The sequence below is a fragment of the Cololabis saira genome, chromosome 21 (assembly GCF_033807715.1).
Source record: "Cololabis saira isolate AMF1-May2022 chromosome 21, fColSai1.1, whole genome shotgun sequence".
In the NCBI taxonomy this organism is placed as follows: Eukaryota; Metazoa; Chordata; class Actinopteri; order Beloniformes; family Belonidae; genus Cololabis; species Cololabis saira.
The window spans coordinates 23,843,852-23,857,181 of record NC_084607.1 but is presented as its reverse complement, the minus strand read 5'-3'; the positions used below and the strand labels follow the sequence as shown (position 1 = coordinate 23,857,181).

At 38.5% G+C, this 13,330-nt stretch overlaps 1 protein-coding gene across 1 annotated transcript in view; it reads left to right on the top strand.

Annotated features, from left to right (window-relative positions):
* The first annotated feature begins 375 nt into the window (after positions 1–375).
* The window catches only part of cacna1ha (calcium channel, voltage-dependent, T type, alpha 1H subunit a), a 71,040-nt gene continuing 58,085 nt past the window's right edge, over positions 376–13,330 (top strand). The window contains exons 1-5 of the mRNA XM_061712219.1: positions 376–492; positions 1,096–1,229; positions 2,893–2,990; positions 8,427–8,586; positions 12,781–13,087. Of these exons, the coding sequence (XP_061568203.1) occupies positions 400–492; positions 1,096–1,229; positions 2,893–2,990; positions 8,427–8,586; positions 12,781–13,087 (792 nt within the window). The 5' untranslated portion in view covers positions 376–399. The remainder of the gene's footprint in view (positions 493–1,095; positions 1,230–2,892; positions 2,991–8,426; positions 8,587–12,780; positions 13,088–13,330) is intronic.

Below are 13,330 nucleotides of genomic sequence, written 5' to 3'. Positions count from 1 at the left end.
CCAGTATCTCCACTCTGCCTTTATGGGGAATAAAGTGAAAAGAACTGAACAAGCACTCCAACATAATCTGCAGCAGAAATGGATCCATTTACATTTTTATCAGTGAAAAGGGCAAAGCCTCTGATCAGACTTGCGGCACTTTGGCTACTATTGAACCGCTGTTGGATGCATTACAGTCACACAGTGATAGTTCCTGCTACCATCTGTTTCCAGTGTATTGATAGTGTGATTTTTTTACTCATATATCTTTTCTTTTATTTATTTTTTGGCAGGATCACCGACATCCTTATGTGGATCACCACATAAGGTTTTTCTTGCATGTCTTAAGCCAGTTATTTAAATGATGTACAATGTGTTTTGACCTTAACATCTTCCTGCACATGGTTTGAGCACGTGTCCATGCTGGTGATCCTGTTAAACTGTGTGACTCTGGGGATGTTTCAGCCCTGTGAGGACATTACCTGCCAGGGGGAGTGGTGTCGCATCCTCCAGGTTAGTTACACTCTCTGTCAAGACATATGCTATTTTTATGTATGGGCTACATTAGATTTTTCTCCATGAAAACACAAGGGTGACATCCACATTCTATAACTACAGTAATGGAAGCTCTATGAGGGCCAGGCCAAGAGAATTTCAGGCATATGGTAGCAATAGCAAGGAATGTTTTATTGACATGTCTTATGTTCTTTAAAAAAAAAGAATTACAATTTCATAACATCTGCTTACATCACTTGATCAGTTCATAATAAATGCTAATGAAATGATAAATTACCCTCTTCTCTCGTTCTCAATTGTTTTCAATACCTTCTCTCAGTGGTTCGTGGCAAATTGAGACATTCTGATTTTATTTTTACTTTCTTTTTAGCTGTTGAAAACATATAACTCACTGAAACACAACCATGCCGAGCCAAAACCCTCCCCTGATAGGATGACAGTAACAGATACAAGTGTTTTTCTTTTTCAGCCATCTCTTCCATGCTATGTCTCTGTATTGATCGGAAGACTTGACCTAATGGTGTTTGTAATAGGTCAATTTCAGTTTCTGTTGTCTGTATCTAATGCTGTGTTTTCTTTTTCTTTATGATGTCAACACAGGTGCTGGACGACTGCATCTTTGCTTTCTTTGCAGTGGAGATGGTTATCAAGATGGTAGCCCTGGGAATTTTTGGCCCCAACTGTTACCTCGGGGATAAATGGAACCAGCTTGACTTTGTCATCGTCATGGCAGGGTTGGTATCTGACATACCTTTTGCTTATGCCCTGAAATTGTGTTTTTTGTTGTGTATGAACAAATATAATACTGGAAATGGGTAAGCAATGTATACCCTCATATCTTACTCTGCTGTGCCACAATTCGGATGATGACTCCTGCTTCAACACTCAACTTAAAAGCAAAACTTTCAAAATGAGATCCAAGCAGAAATAAAAAATATTCCAAATCCAAATATTAAGATGTTAATTAAAACTACAGTGCTAATTTGTAGCCAATAGGTGACTCAATCATTCGGTCTGTCAGGCAGCAAAAACATTCAATCTGCTTCGTTCAAAGAGATAATGATCCCACAAAGAGTCGGAGGTGTCATATGTGTATAATCATCTTACCGAGTCTCCAGATAATGTATTTATGACACCCATCGATTTTCTGCTTTAAAGGAACTTTATGGTTTCACTCCAATTTGATGTTACTGTAAACTAATTACACTGTTATTATTTTGTATGCTAACGAATTGTCTTAATTGTCTTAAGGCACTGATAGAATCGTACTAAAAAAACAGACTTCTTTCTTTCTTTTCCAAACCTTTTCTTTTTTCATTTGTCTTTCTTTCTTTCTTTCTTTCTTTCTTTCTTTCTTTCTTTCTTTCTTTCTTTCTTTCTTTCTTTCTTTCTTTCTTTCTTTCTTTCTTTCATCATTATTTTACGTGAAAAAAGCAAATCAGCATATTTTAAGCATGACGCCACCTCTGTTTCCAACTTAGCACTAGTAGTTTTCACCCAGGAGGGATCACAGTCCCACAGAGGACACGGAAGTGACATATCAAGATGCTGATTCATAATTAATTCCAAAATATAGTAGACTGCCTAGAGGCCTGGAGAAGGAAACACACTCAAGCACACATACACACAAAAAAAACCTTTGTTGGAAGATTAAAATGAATATATATGTGGATTTAGGTTTTACCATTATTATTATATAAAATTATATAATAATTAACCATTATTCAGTGGACTCCTTAATAATGGTTGGCTTAACAATGAAATACATTTTGTTCTATATTTGCTATGCTATTTTGCACAAAACAGACAAATGCAATGTCAGAAAATATTTCTTGTCTGTAAAAAGGGTTAGTCCCAAATCACGAATGCTTTAATACTAAAATAACATGTAGGATACTGTACATGATTAAAATAGAAGAATCGTTGATATTTGTGTACTTGGTTTTCAACCTTTATTTTCTCCTGGGATAGGCTTTTATGTGATACATCTCGTATTTGTGCAGCCCCAAAACACCTCATCTATAAACAGAACTGTAAACATTTGAGAAAGACTGAGTCAGGAGCCTCCACCTTCGCAGCAATCCCCCTAAGTCTGGGATGACCAGACAAACCTCCCACACCACCGGAATGGAACTCAAAATACAATCAATCCCATAATTGTTTGCCTCTATGTATACTTTCATCTTTATTATGCTTGTTTGCTGTGATGTGTACACACTGTCCTGAAGAACAAGTTCCTCTGACGCTGTGTAATTAAATGGCAAATCCACAATAATCATCTGGGCTGCTTTATCATATCGTTCTTTTTGGTGTTCTTTTTCCTCATGTTTTTCTGGCACTGTTTATTGAGTCCAACACATCATGTAAAACCTTTTCTTTCTGCCTCTATGTCTTCAGAGTAATGGAGTATTCTCTGGACGGCCACAATGCCAGCCTGTCGGCAATCCGTACAGTCCGAGTGCTCAGGCCACTGAGGGCGATCAACAGGGTACCAAGTAAGTCCCACTTATATAGAGAGCAAATCATGGCTCTATCTTCTCTGATTAGTAATAAAGAGATAGAAATGTGTTTATTTTAGAGACATGATAGCTAAAATTATTGATTTTTAAACATACAAACCGTGATACATAATACACAATAAATAAAAACACAACTCTTAGACCATTTCCACCTAAACAAAAACACAATTTTAACACTAAGCCACCTGGTAGATTTTTCCCAAAAAGACAAGAATTCAGCATACCACAGAAATCTGACAACAGGGACTAGCTCCCACTTTCCAAAAACAAAAGGTTGCTATCAGCTGAGAGCTCGTACTCCGCAGATTCTAACAATGTAACAATCAGCAGTTTGAAACACAAACTCACTCACTAAGCCAGTAAGCAAAGAACAACAACAACAACAACAACCGTGTTTAGGTTTTCACCACAAAAAGATACACCCTGAAGCATAAAGCTGCATTTTAACACCATCTTCCACCCTCCCCTACCATTTATTAGACTTTTTCTTTTTTTTTTGACAGTTTACAGTTGTGCCTTGAGGTATTTTGTACAGTATCAGGGTCCAGAATCCAAAATGTTGGCATGTCACGATACAGTATTGTGAAACCATAGGCATTATACTCTGAAAATGCAGCAATTTGATTGCCTGGCATGCAAAATGGAGAAATTTTAAGATCTGACAAAGCAAAAGTATGTTTTATGTCATTTATTGCAGAACTGCTCCATTTGGTGCCATTAACCCATGTAAACTCATTAAATTGGGTTTGCATGCCACATTAAATATGTTATTCTATACGTTGATACAGAAGCCAAAAAGTATTTGCTTCAAAGAAAAATAGCATTGCAATGGGGATCTTATCAGAGGGTGCAGCCCGCCTCCCTCTGTTGGCTTTCTTCTCTTGTTATGTAGCTGGGTCGTCCATTACTGTATGAACGTGTACATGCCTTTTTGTCTGAGTCAAAAGTGTTTTGGCGATTTCTCGACTGAATAAACCACATTGTTCAGTGAAAAAGACTCCCACGTTGAGAGGGTACGAATTGGCGCATCCCCTCTGAGATGGAGGGATTAAACATTCTGAAAAGCTGTTCCTCATCTTTCAGTCTGGGCTTTCAGCTCTCTGAGGAAGTGAATCATTTTCCATGGAGTCTATATAACACACGTCTTCCGATCATTTCAATACCAATTTTGCTAGGACAAATAATGTTTTTACTGAAATACATTCAAATCATAGTTATCAGTTTCACTGTGAAACTGGTAGTTTGTTAGACTCTTTGCTCAGTTTTTATGTATTCAAGGACATTCCAGAGGAGTAGACAAAAAATCCAGGACTTTACAAATGTGTCATGGATTACAGAAATTCCCAGAAAAATAATTGCAATCTATAGTTGTCACGATTGGTTTTGGTGAGGACCCAAATGCAGGAGAGCAGGAGGCAGGAGGCGCTGCTGAGCAGGATCAAAAAAGGCAGACCAAAAACCAGAATTTAAACAGGATCAAAAACTACAAAAACTTGACATTTGTAGGGAGGAAACAGTATGGACCAATGGGGAGCAGGGAAAGACAAGACTAGATATACACAGGGGATAACGAGACACAGGTGCAGACAATCAGGGCAGATGGGAAACAGGAGGGAGAGAACTGAAACACAAACTGGGGGAAATGTCAAGTATAAATGACCCATATGTTGACAATACACTAGATATTTTTGAGAAAACTTTATAAATATTTTTAAATGATTAATGTAGAACACCCCCTTACACACTTGTTTTAAAATGCAGACAACCACGATCAGATTCCGCTATGAATCAAGGATAGAAATACCCCTGATGTTGACACCAATTATATCATGGACTGTCTCTGTTTAAATGAGATAAGACTAAAGATTTGTGATTGTATTGCACCTTTGGGATATGGTTGAAATTCCAAGATGCGTCAGATTTGCTCTGCTTGCTACCTTACACCTGAGGACAGATCCCAGGAGCACACCCCAACTTATCCAAGACTCTTCATAATCTCTGTAGAAATGTTTGCGATCTTGAAATCCCTTGTGCAACAGTTAAGCCTAAGACAAGTTGCTTACGCACACATAATGTTTTTGTCCAGAAAAAATGGTTACAATACTAGTTACAATGCCAGTTAGAAATAAAGCTGTGGTACCCTAAGCAGTTAAGTGAATAACTACAGAAATATGATATTGTTAAAGTCATTTTTATAGTATTTTATTGAATCCATTCACAAAGAGATCTCAAATTCTCTCATTTGGGTACCAAACATGCTGCCTTGCCACCCTTTTCCTTGAGAATTCCTTAATCTGCTCCTGTTGCTGCTTATCGCCCCATCCGTATTCTGTAAAAGCTGGTGTTTTCATATTTTTTAAGCTGTTATTGAAATATTTCAACTATCATCAGTGTTATACTATACTGTGCATTTCGTTTGGCCTTTCATCCTTAAGCCTTAAGCAGTACAGTTCTGTATTTCAATGCTTTCACCTCCCTGCTGTGGGTTGAATGATGATGCAGGACTTTGGCATTTGTTTTAAGCTCACTAAAACTCACACATAGTTTATCAATGTCCTAAAAGCTCTGTGACAAGCGGCTGTGAATCTACAGCCAGAGAGTTTCAGGAGACAATGGTGTCATAACAACTTCTACTATTATTAACAAGTATACATTAAGCTATCGGCCAGACGGATGTTCAGATTCAGACTGCCAGTAGGAATCATTTTGGGAGAGGCACTTTAGGTTTGTGGGACACAGTTTTGAGGCGTGTGACCAAAGATATACAAAAATGATGACATAATGTTATGACAACAACAGGTCTACATGTGTAAGAAAAGATAATACACAGCAATTCTTCCAACTTTTCAACTCACTGCACTGTGTGTGTCTGTCTCTAAGTTGGTGGGTGGCTGTTTTAAAGTGTGGCAGGTTGTAATATTATGTCTCCCTGGAGACTAGAAATGTAACATTATCCTTTTTAAACAAAAGTTAGCCCAGAGAAGTAGTCTTTAATGTCATGGACAAGGTAAAGGGGAGTTGCTAACTAAAAGAGTAGCAGAGGGGGGTGGATGGTGAGCAAATAACAGGAACTTCCTGCAGCTGGAAAAGTCAAGGTCAGTGTTGACTCATAGATGCAGCAGAGCCAGCACTCGCATGCTGGACACCCAGGTACAGGGGATGTGTTTTAGCGCTGCCCATTCTTATCAACCATGTATCGTGTGTTGACTTGTGTAAAGTATCCTGGAGTGCACTGAGGATCATCAAGCAGAAGTAGAAGGGAAAAGTTACAACTTTGTTGTGTGTAACTGAACGCATTTTTAAGATGTTATCATGTAAGAATATAGATTTTCTAGATTCATATTTAGGCAGGTCAAGATAAAGCTTATCTAAAAACTTCCTCTGACATTTTCTGAATTATTTTTCTTTTCGCTTCCATGAATTTCTTTATTATACAGCTAAAATGCAGGAGACTAAACCGATTTAAAGCACAGCATATATAGTAAGAGTTATAAACACTTATGACGGAGAAGTCCATGGTCCATACTGAGGTGCATTTTTGAATGTTTTTAGCCTGTTGGCTGAGCTGTGACACCATGAAATACACAAGTACTTTCAGAAAAACTGAAATATATCCTCCTATCATCCGCCATATGACTGACTGGAAGGGAGATGTCCGACAGATGCTGAGTCTATTTCTGTGCTGTATCTTAGATACAGCGGGTAGCACTTTTTTGTGTACTTCATGTTTACAGAGCTGCTGGTTGTAGGAGGCCTTCTGCACATTCTCTGCCAACTGTGCTGCACACTAACACACACACACTCATGCACCGTGTTCCCCTGCTACATAAATACATCTTCAGCATTCTTAAGTGGTGTGTGTAACACCTAGATATATCCTTCATGATCTAATATGAAGTTATCTAAGCATCCGTCTTCATGTATAAAGTTTAAAAGAGAGAGAGAGAAAGTGAGCACTACACTTTGCTTTTGCCTGGAATGTCAATGCCACCAAAGAGCAGTATTTAGAATCTGGTGGCCCATGGTTTGATTTCATTAAGTTGGCAATAAAATGTCAGTTTGTCACCCAACTTTGAATTTTCTAAATTAATTCTTACAGACAGTACAAGTAATACTGTGAGAACATGGACACACTCCCGCGATCTACTGTATGGCATTATCAGTCTCTCACGTGTATGTGGGCCCATTTGGACCCTTTTTAACTTAGCTTCAGTTATTTCAGATTTGTTGGCATTTGTCCAGCAAGCCACCCACACATGCTGATGATCAATACATCAAGGAGCATTTGATTAGCAGCACCAGGCTGACACTTGGTCTAATTCCTACGGAGGCAGCAAGAATGTGCCTAGGTTAAGGATTTTGGATTAGTTTTTGCTGAATGATGATACTGTTGTTGTCAGATAAGCATCAAAAAGGGAGAAAGCAATGGTGAATCATCCTCAAAGGAAAAACAGCAGTTTATACATCACATGAGGCCAACATAAAAAAAAATTTAATGAATCCAAAATTGAAAAAGATAAGGGAGTGGGTGGCATTCACATTTTTAATAGCTCTGTTTTTAAATATCTACTGTAAATGGTGATTTAATTACACACTGAATCTTGTGAGCCATAATGCTCGTAATTTAGTCAAGTTCGTAATGATGTCGTTAAGCTAATAAGTCAGAATGGAAAGGCAACAGGGTCCAATGAGTATTCTTATCCTGTTAACATGTCTGGAAAAATGACCACCATGACTTGTTATAAACCCAGCCTCTGGCCAATTGTTTTAACATGAATTATTTTGCTTTTGATGCAAATTTATGAAGAGCACCTCCGTTTATTGGATTTTTTCTCAGGCTGATGCATTGCAAATGCACAAAAAGACAATTTTTTTATGTTTTTCTATTTTCATTATGACTCACGTAGATTCTCATTCTGCTGTGGCCCAATACAAATGCTCGAAAAAGCACCGGTACAGTCGTGAGAAATGTTTGCTGCATAGTGGTAGAATGGCGTTATAGTACAGTAAATGTGATCAATGTGACAAGGCTGTGATGTAAGTGAAAGGGGACAGAACTCAGCGTTTCAACCTCAGGGACTGGATCCCCAACTTTGCTGACGCTGAACATATCTGACATCGGGAGATGGATGCTGAATGCATGTAGTTAGATAATATTAGCCACAAGGAAGCTCTGAGTTCAAACCCCAGAGGATGAAATAATGTCAAACTGTCACCTTCAGTATTGTCATCACTTGTGATTATATTGGTGGTGACGAGGAATTTATCGGCCCCATACTTACCAGATCAATAGGGTTTGTCAGGGTGTCGAGAAACCAGAGGGATAATAAAAGACTAGCTGTTGCACCAAATCCAAGACTCCGAGTAATTAATTTCTCATGGCATCTTTGCTGTTTGTGTCCCACTGTGTAGGTATGAGGATCTTGGTGACACTGCTCTTGGACACCTTACCCATGCTGGGAAATGTTCTCCTCCTCTGCTTCTTTGTCTTTTTCATCTTCGGCATCGTGGGAGTCCAGCTGTGGGCAGGACTACTGCGCAACCGCTGCTTCCTGGGAGAGGACATAAGAGGGTAAACAATTCAGCCTTGTACACATACATAGAATTTGTTTTCCCTCATATAATCTTAAGTTGGTAATAATTGACATCGCCACGGGACACTGACACCTATGTTGAATCGAAATGGGAAAAACTGGTTTTGTTCTTGCGTGCAAAATGAAACAAGCATAAAAGAAAAACATGGACCGTAGATTTTCTACCCTCAATGCAGCTTACAAATGTTCTTCTCCACATATGACAACCAAGATTTAAAGGGGAAATGATGCATGTCACAAATTTAGACCGTGTAACCTGATATAGGCCTATTTTGTCTTTGTGAGTTCAATAGTAGGTGAATTTCTATTAACTTCGAAATTCCAGAAATTGAAATTGAAAATAGAAAATATGCCAGATAGAAGAAGATCAATTTCTGACAACTTCCATTTACAGGTAATAAGAATAAAAGGAATTTCTGATCACAAAATTGCAATGTAAACACCATTTTTGTATCTACGGGTCATATGACATACCCAAAACAGTACCTGAGGTATCTGGTAGATGACACAAGACGTAGAAACGTAGAATTATGCAGTAAATAAGAAAAAATGGCTGCCCTACTGGACATCCCTTTGTGTGGATATGAGTGACTGATTTAAACCTGGTTATTTGAAACAAATATTGCTTTATTCAAAATAAAGGAAATCAAAATCCCAATGGGAATCCATTTGGACCTACCTGAAACTGAAAAAAATCTTTGGTGGATGAGCTTTGCCACACCGTCAAAATAATACAGACCTACAGACAAGAGCCGACACGGCTGCAAACTGGTTTCCAGAGACAGATGCTGTATTTCAAACAGTATGCATCACAAAAATAGTTACAAACTCATTCCACCTCAATTTTTCTTATCTTGTTTATGTCAACATAGCTTCTCTCAAATTAGGCCCAGAGACAGACAACAGGAACAGGAAGACACGGAAAAACTCAAGATTTAGCCTAGAGGAGTGAAACTTTACCACCGAACATAAAAAAAGAAAAGGAGCTCCCTTAGATTCCACAAATAAAGCCCACAATGTCATACTGAGATCCTTGAACTCATACTTCCTTTGATGTAATGGTACAAATTGTACTAGAGTTAATGGGGATGAATCTTTTCAGCGAGTGAGAAGAAATAGAAAGCAGAAGCTTTAGACTGAGTACACAATGGCACTGCGTTTCCTCTCACAGGACAAATGGCTGTATGGCTGTCCAACATATCATTCAATGCATATACCATGTCTAAATAACACACAGGAATACACACTTAAATATCCCCAATTAGCTTTCAGACCTTTTTTACATCACAAACACACATTCTTTTTACCTGCAGATTGTGTTTTAGAGCCACAGATATGTCCAAAGATTAATGTGTCACTTCTCCAGAAGATGATATTTTACTGACCATGTTCATATCAAAGTGCTGGAAAGCGAGGCGGAAAAACAGACAGTTACACGAACAGAGGATGTCAGGGTTTGTAGGAAAAGTGACGGGAAAAAAAATCAGTGAGGCAACAATTCACAGAAGCTGTCTTTCTGAAACTGGTCCCTTCCTACTTCTGGAGACTGAACGTCATTCCTAATAAAAGTGCTACTCCCAGGGCGGAGAGCTCTGAGGACTGTGGCTACAGATAAGTAGTTACAGTTCAGGACACAGTCACAACTCCCTACCATGTGTAAGAAACAGCTGTCACCATGGATACCCTAGAGCAGACTCTTCAACCCTGTCCTGGCTGCATGTTTTACATGTTGCCCTGCATCATCACACCTGATTCTAATTAATGGTCGTTATCAGCTTCTCATCCAGGTCTGCACAAGTGTGTTAATGACACAGTCATTTTTACCAGGGTGTGTTGAAGATGGAAACATCTAAAGCATGGGGGTCCTGAGGACCAGGGTTGAAGACCCCTGCCCTAGATATTAGCTTGTCAAGCCATCAAGTTTGTATATGCTGATTTTAATTGCCATACAGTATATATATGAAGACTAGGGATGGGCGGTATGGACTAAAAAATGTATCACGATAATTTCTGGCATTTATCCCGATAACGATAAAAATGACGATTAAAAAAAAAATACCAATTCAACTCCACCTTTTTAACTATAAATCTATCACCACATTCAGTCTTTGGAGTTTTCTTAGCTTATAAAATCACAAAGTAGAAAAAAATACAACTTGATAAATAAAGAAACAGGACAAATAAATAAAAGTTCACTGAAAATAAAATCCAATCAGTGATGACGTCTTCTAATATAAATATAATGTGCAAATTAACCTGTGGTTGGAACATGACACAAATTAGATACTATGCAATTTTTTTTCCTAATAGTCAAACGTTATATCAAAATGTAACAACCATTTCCTTTTGTTTTTGCAGACTCTGCATATAATAGATGATGTTTGCTCCTCGTCACTCTTTTTAAATCCAAACCAGTTCCAGATAACGGAGCTGGAGCCTCGTTTAATGAGCTCCTCGCTCTCAGATCTGCCTTCCGCCATGTTTGTTACACAAAAAACATCAACGGGAATTTATCGTTTTTACCGCAAGATGACAAATTCTTACCGTGGGGAATTTTTTTGACGGTATATCGTGAACGGTAAAATATCGCCCATTCCTAATGAAGACCCACACATACACATCTCTTGGGCACATTAGGGATATTTATGATTTCTATTCCGCAATTTATTTGATTATTGTCTTATGTGAATCCATTTTTGTGGAGTGAATAGCCAGGTGGTATTGTAAATGTCTGATTTACCCATCTGTCATTACATAAGTACATAGGTCTTGACAGAAAAGACAGACATTGCCGGTTATACCGTCAGCAAACAGTAAACACATTTGACATGCAGTGCTGCCTGCAGCAGTGGCTTCACTTTTGAGCCACTGAGCTTTTTATAAGATGATCCGTTCAACCTTTTATTATATTATCAGGCAGAATTTGTCATTGGAATTAAGACTAGCGATTGCGAGCTGAAGAAGGATAGAACTCAATGTCTCCGAGATGTGGGGATGTTAACAGTGTGTAGAGATTTCAAGTAAAAATGTCTCGGCAGTCTACATGAATGTGTGCACAGTATTAAAGCTGATTGGATGTTGTAAAATGTCACCACGTTCGATATAATGACTGAACTCGTTATTAACAGTATGTACAGTATTTGAAAAAAAAAAAAACATGTTTGGAGAAAAGACTTCCTAATTAGTCAGCCACAAAGTTTTGTTCTAGTTGTTGTACTGGTAATTGGGCAATTATTTATCCTTGAAAAGAAAAAAAAATGTTTAAACGTTTATTGAGCTGAAGAGAATGGGGATAATTACCATAATTGCAATTATGGATATAATCAGACAGTGAGTCCCCAGCTGGGGTGTTTGCGTACTCTCCCCAAGGCCAAAAACAAGCATATTTGGTAGATCAGTGAGTATAAAATGAGCAAAAGTGACCGTGTGTTTGATGGTTTTTCAACATGTGACCTTGTAATGGACCGGTGACCCGTTCTGGTTACATCACATCCCTCTTCTCTTGCTGGCTGGGATTCCTTCCAGCCCAGTCCTGTCATGCCCATGACCCTGAAACAGCTGTGGAGAATGAGTTGATGGATAATATCCTTCTCCTAAAAAATTTCACAAAGTGGTTAAAAAAGGATTATTTGATATGAGTCATTTGAGATCTGCTACAACAAAAGTTTGTCGTAACTTATGGGAAAATCATGTTGTATGCACATGTGGACCATCTACACAGTTTGTTAAAAATATTTACTGTTCTTTGTCTTTCAACCTATGATTATTTAATTGTGGCAATAATCCATCATCTCTGATATGTTATACAGTACATCTGTCTGCTATGTTATTTATTCATTCCTAATCCGGGTCTCTTATTGGAGCTCGATCACACAGATTATATTAGATCTGATCTTGGTCTTTTGTGATTGGCACAATATTAATAAAAGTAAAAATAAAAACCCTTTACTGTAAAATAAGTGGTCACAGCAATGCACAAGATGTTTAAACCTCTTAAATAATCACAAATCAGTTTTACTTGGATCACAGCAGGATCCTTTTCTTTGTTATTTACATTTTTTTTTAATCAGTCAGTCCAAACAGAATCAATAATAACTTACTGCTGCAAATGGGAATTAAAAAAAAAAAGTTATGCTTTGTCTGATGTTACAGTTTTCTTTCTTCCTTTCCAGAATTTACAACTTGTCTGTAGATCCTTACTACATGACTGAGGAGGGTGAGGACAGTCCATTCATCTGCTCGGCCCCCCGCGAGAACGGGATGCTGCGCTGCCACGATGTTCCCCCATCCACGGACGGTGGGGAGCCGTGCTTACTGGCCGCTCCTCACCCAGGCTCTCCTCTGCTCGGTGGAGTCAGCGTTAACGGCTGCGTCAACTGGAACCTATATTACAATGTCTGCCGTCCTGGGGACTTCAACCCCCACCAGGGGGCGGTCAACTTTGATAACATTGGCTACGCTTGGATAGCAATATTCCAGGTGAGAGGGAAGAAAGATGCTATTAATGAGGAATCAGAAATTGGCCAAGTTTCCACGGCTAAAAAATATAATAAAATCCAATAGTCATTGCAGGGTTCATACACAAGCATCTTATTTCTTGGGGATGGGGGGTGGGGGTTCTAACAGGATGGAGGAGGTACCACTCCTGTTTGATTTGTTTCAGATATCAGTAGACATGACACCATCCAGATCGGCCTACCCTACCTAACATTTACATGTAAA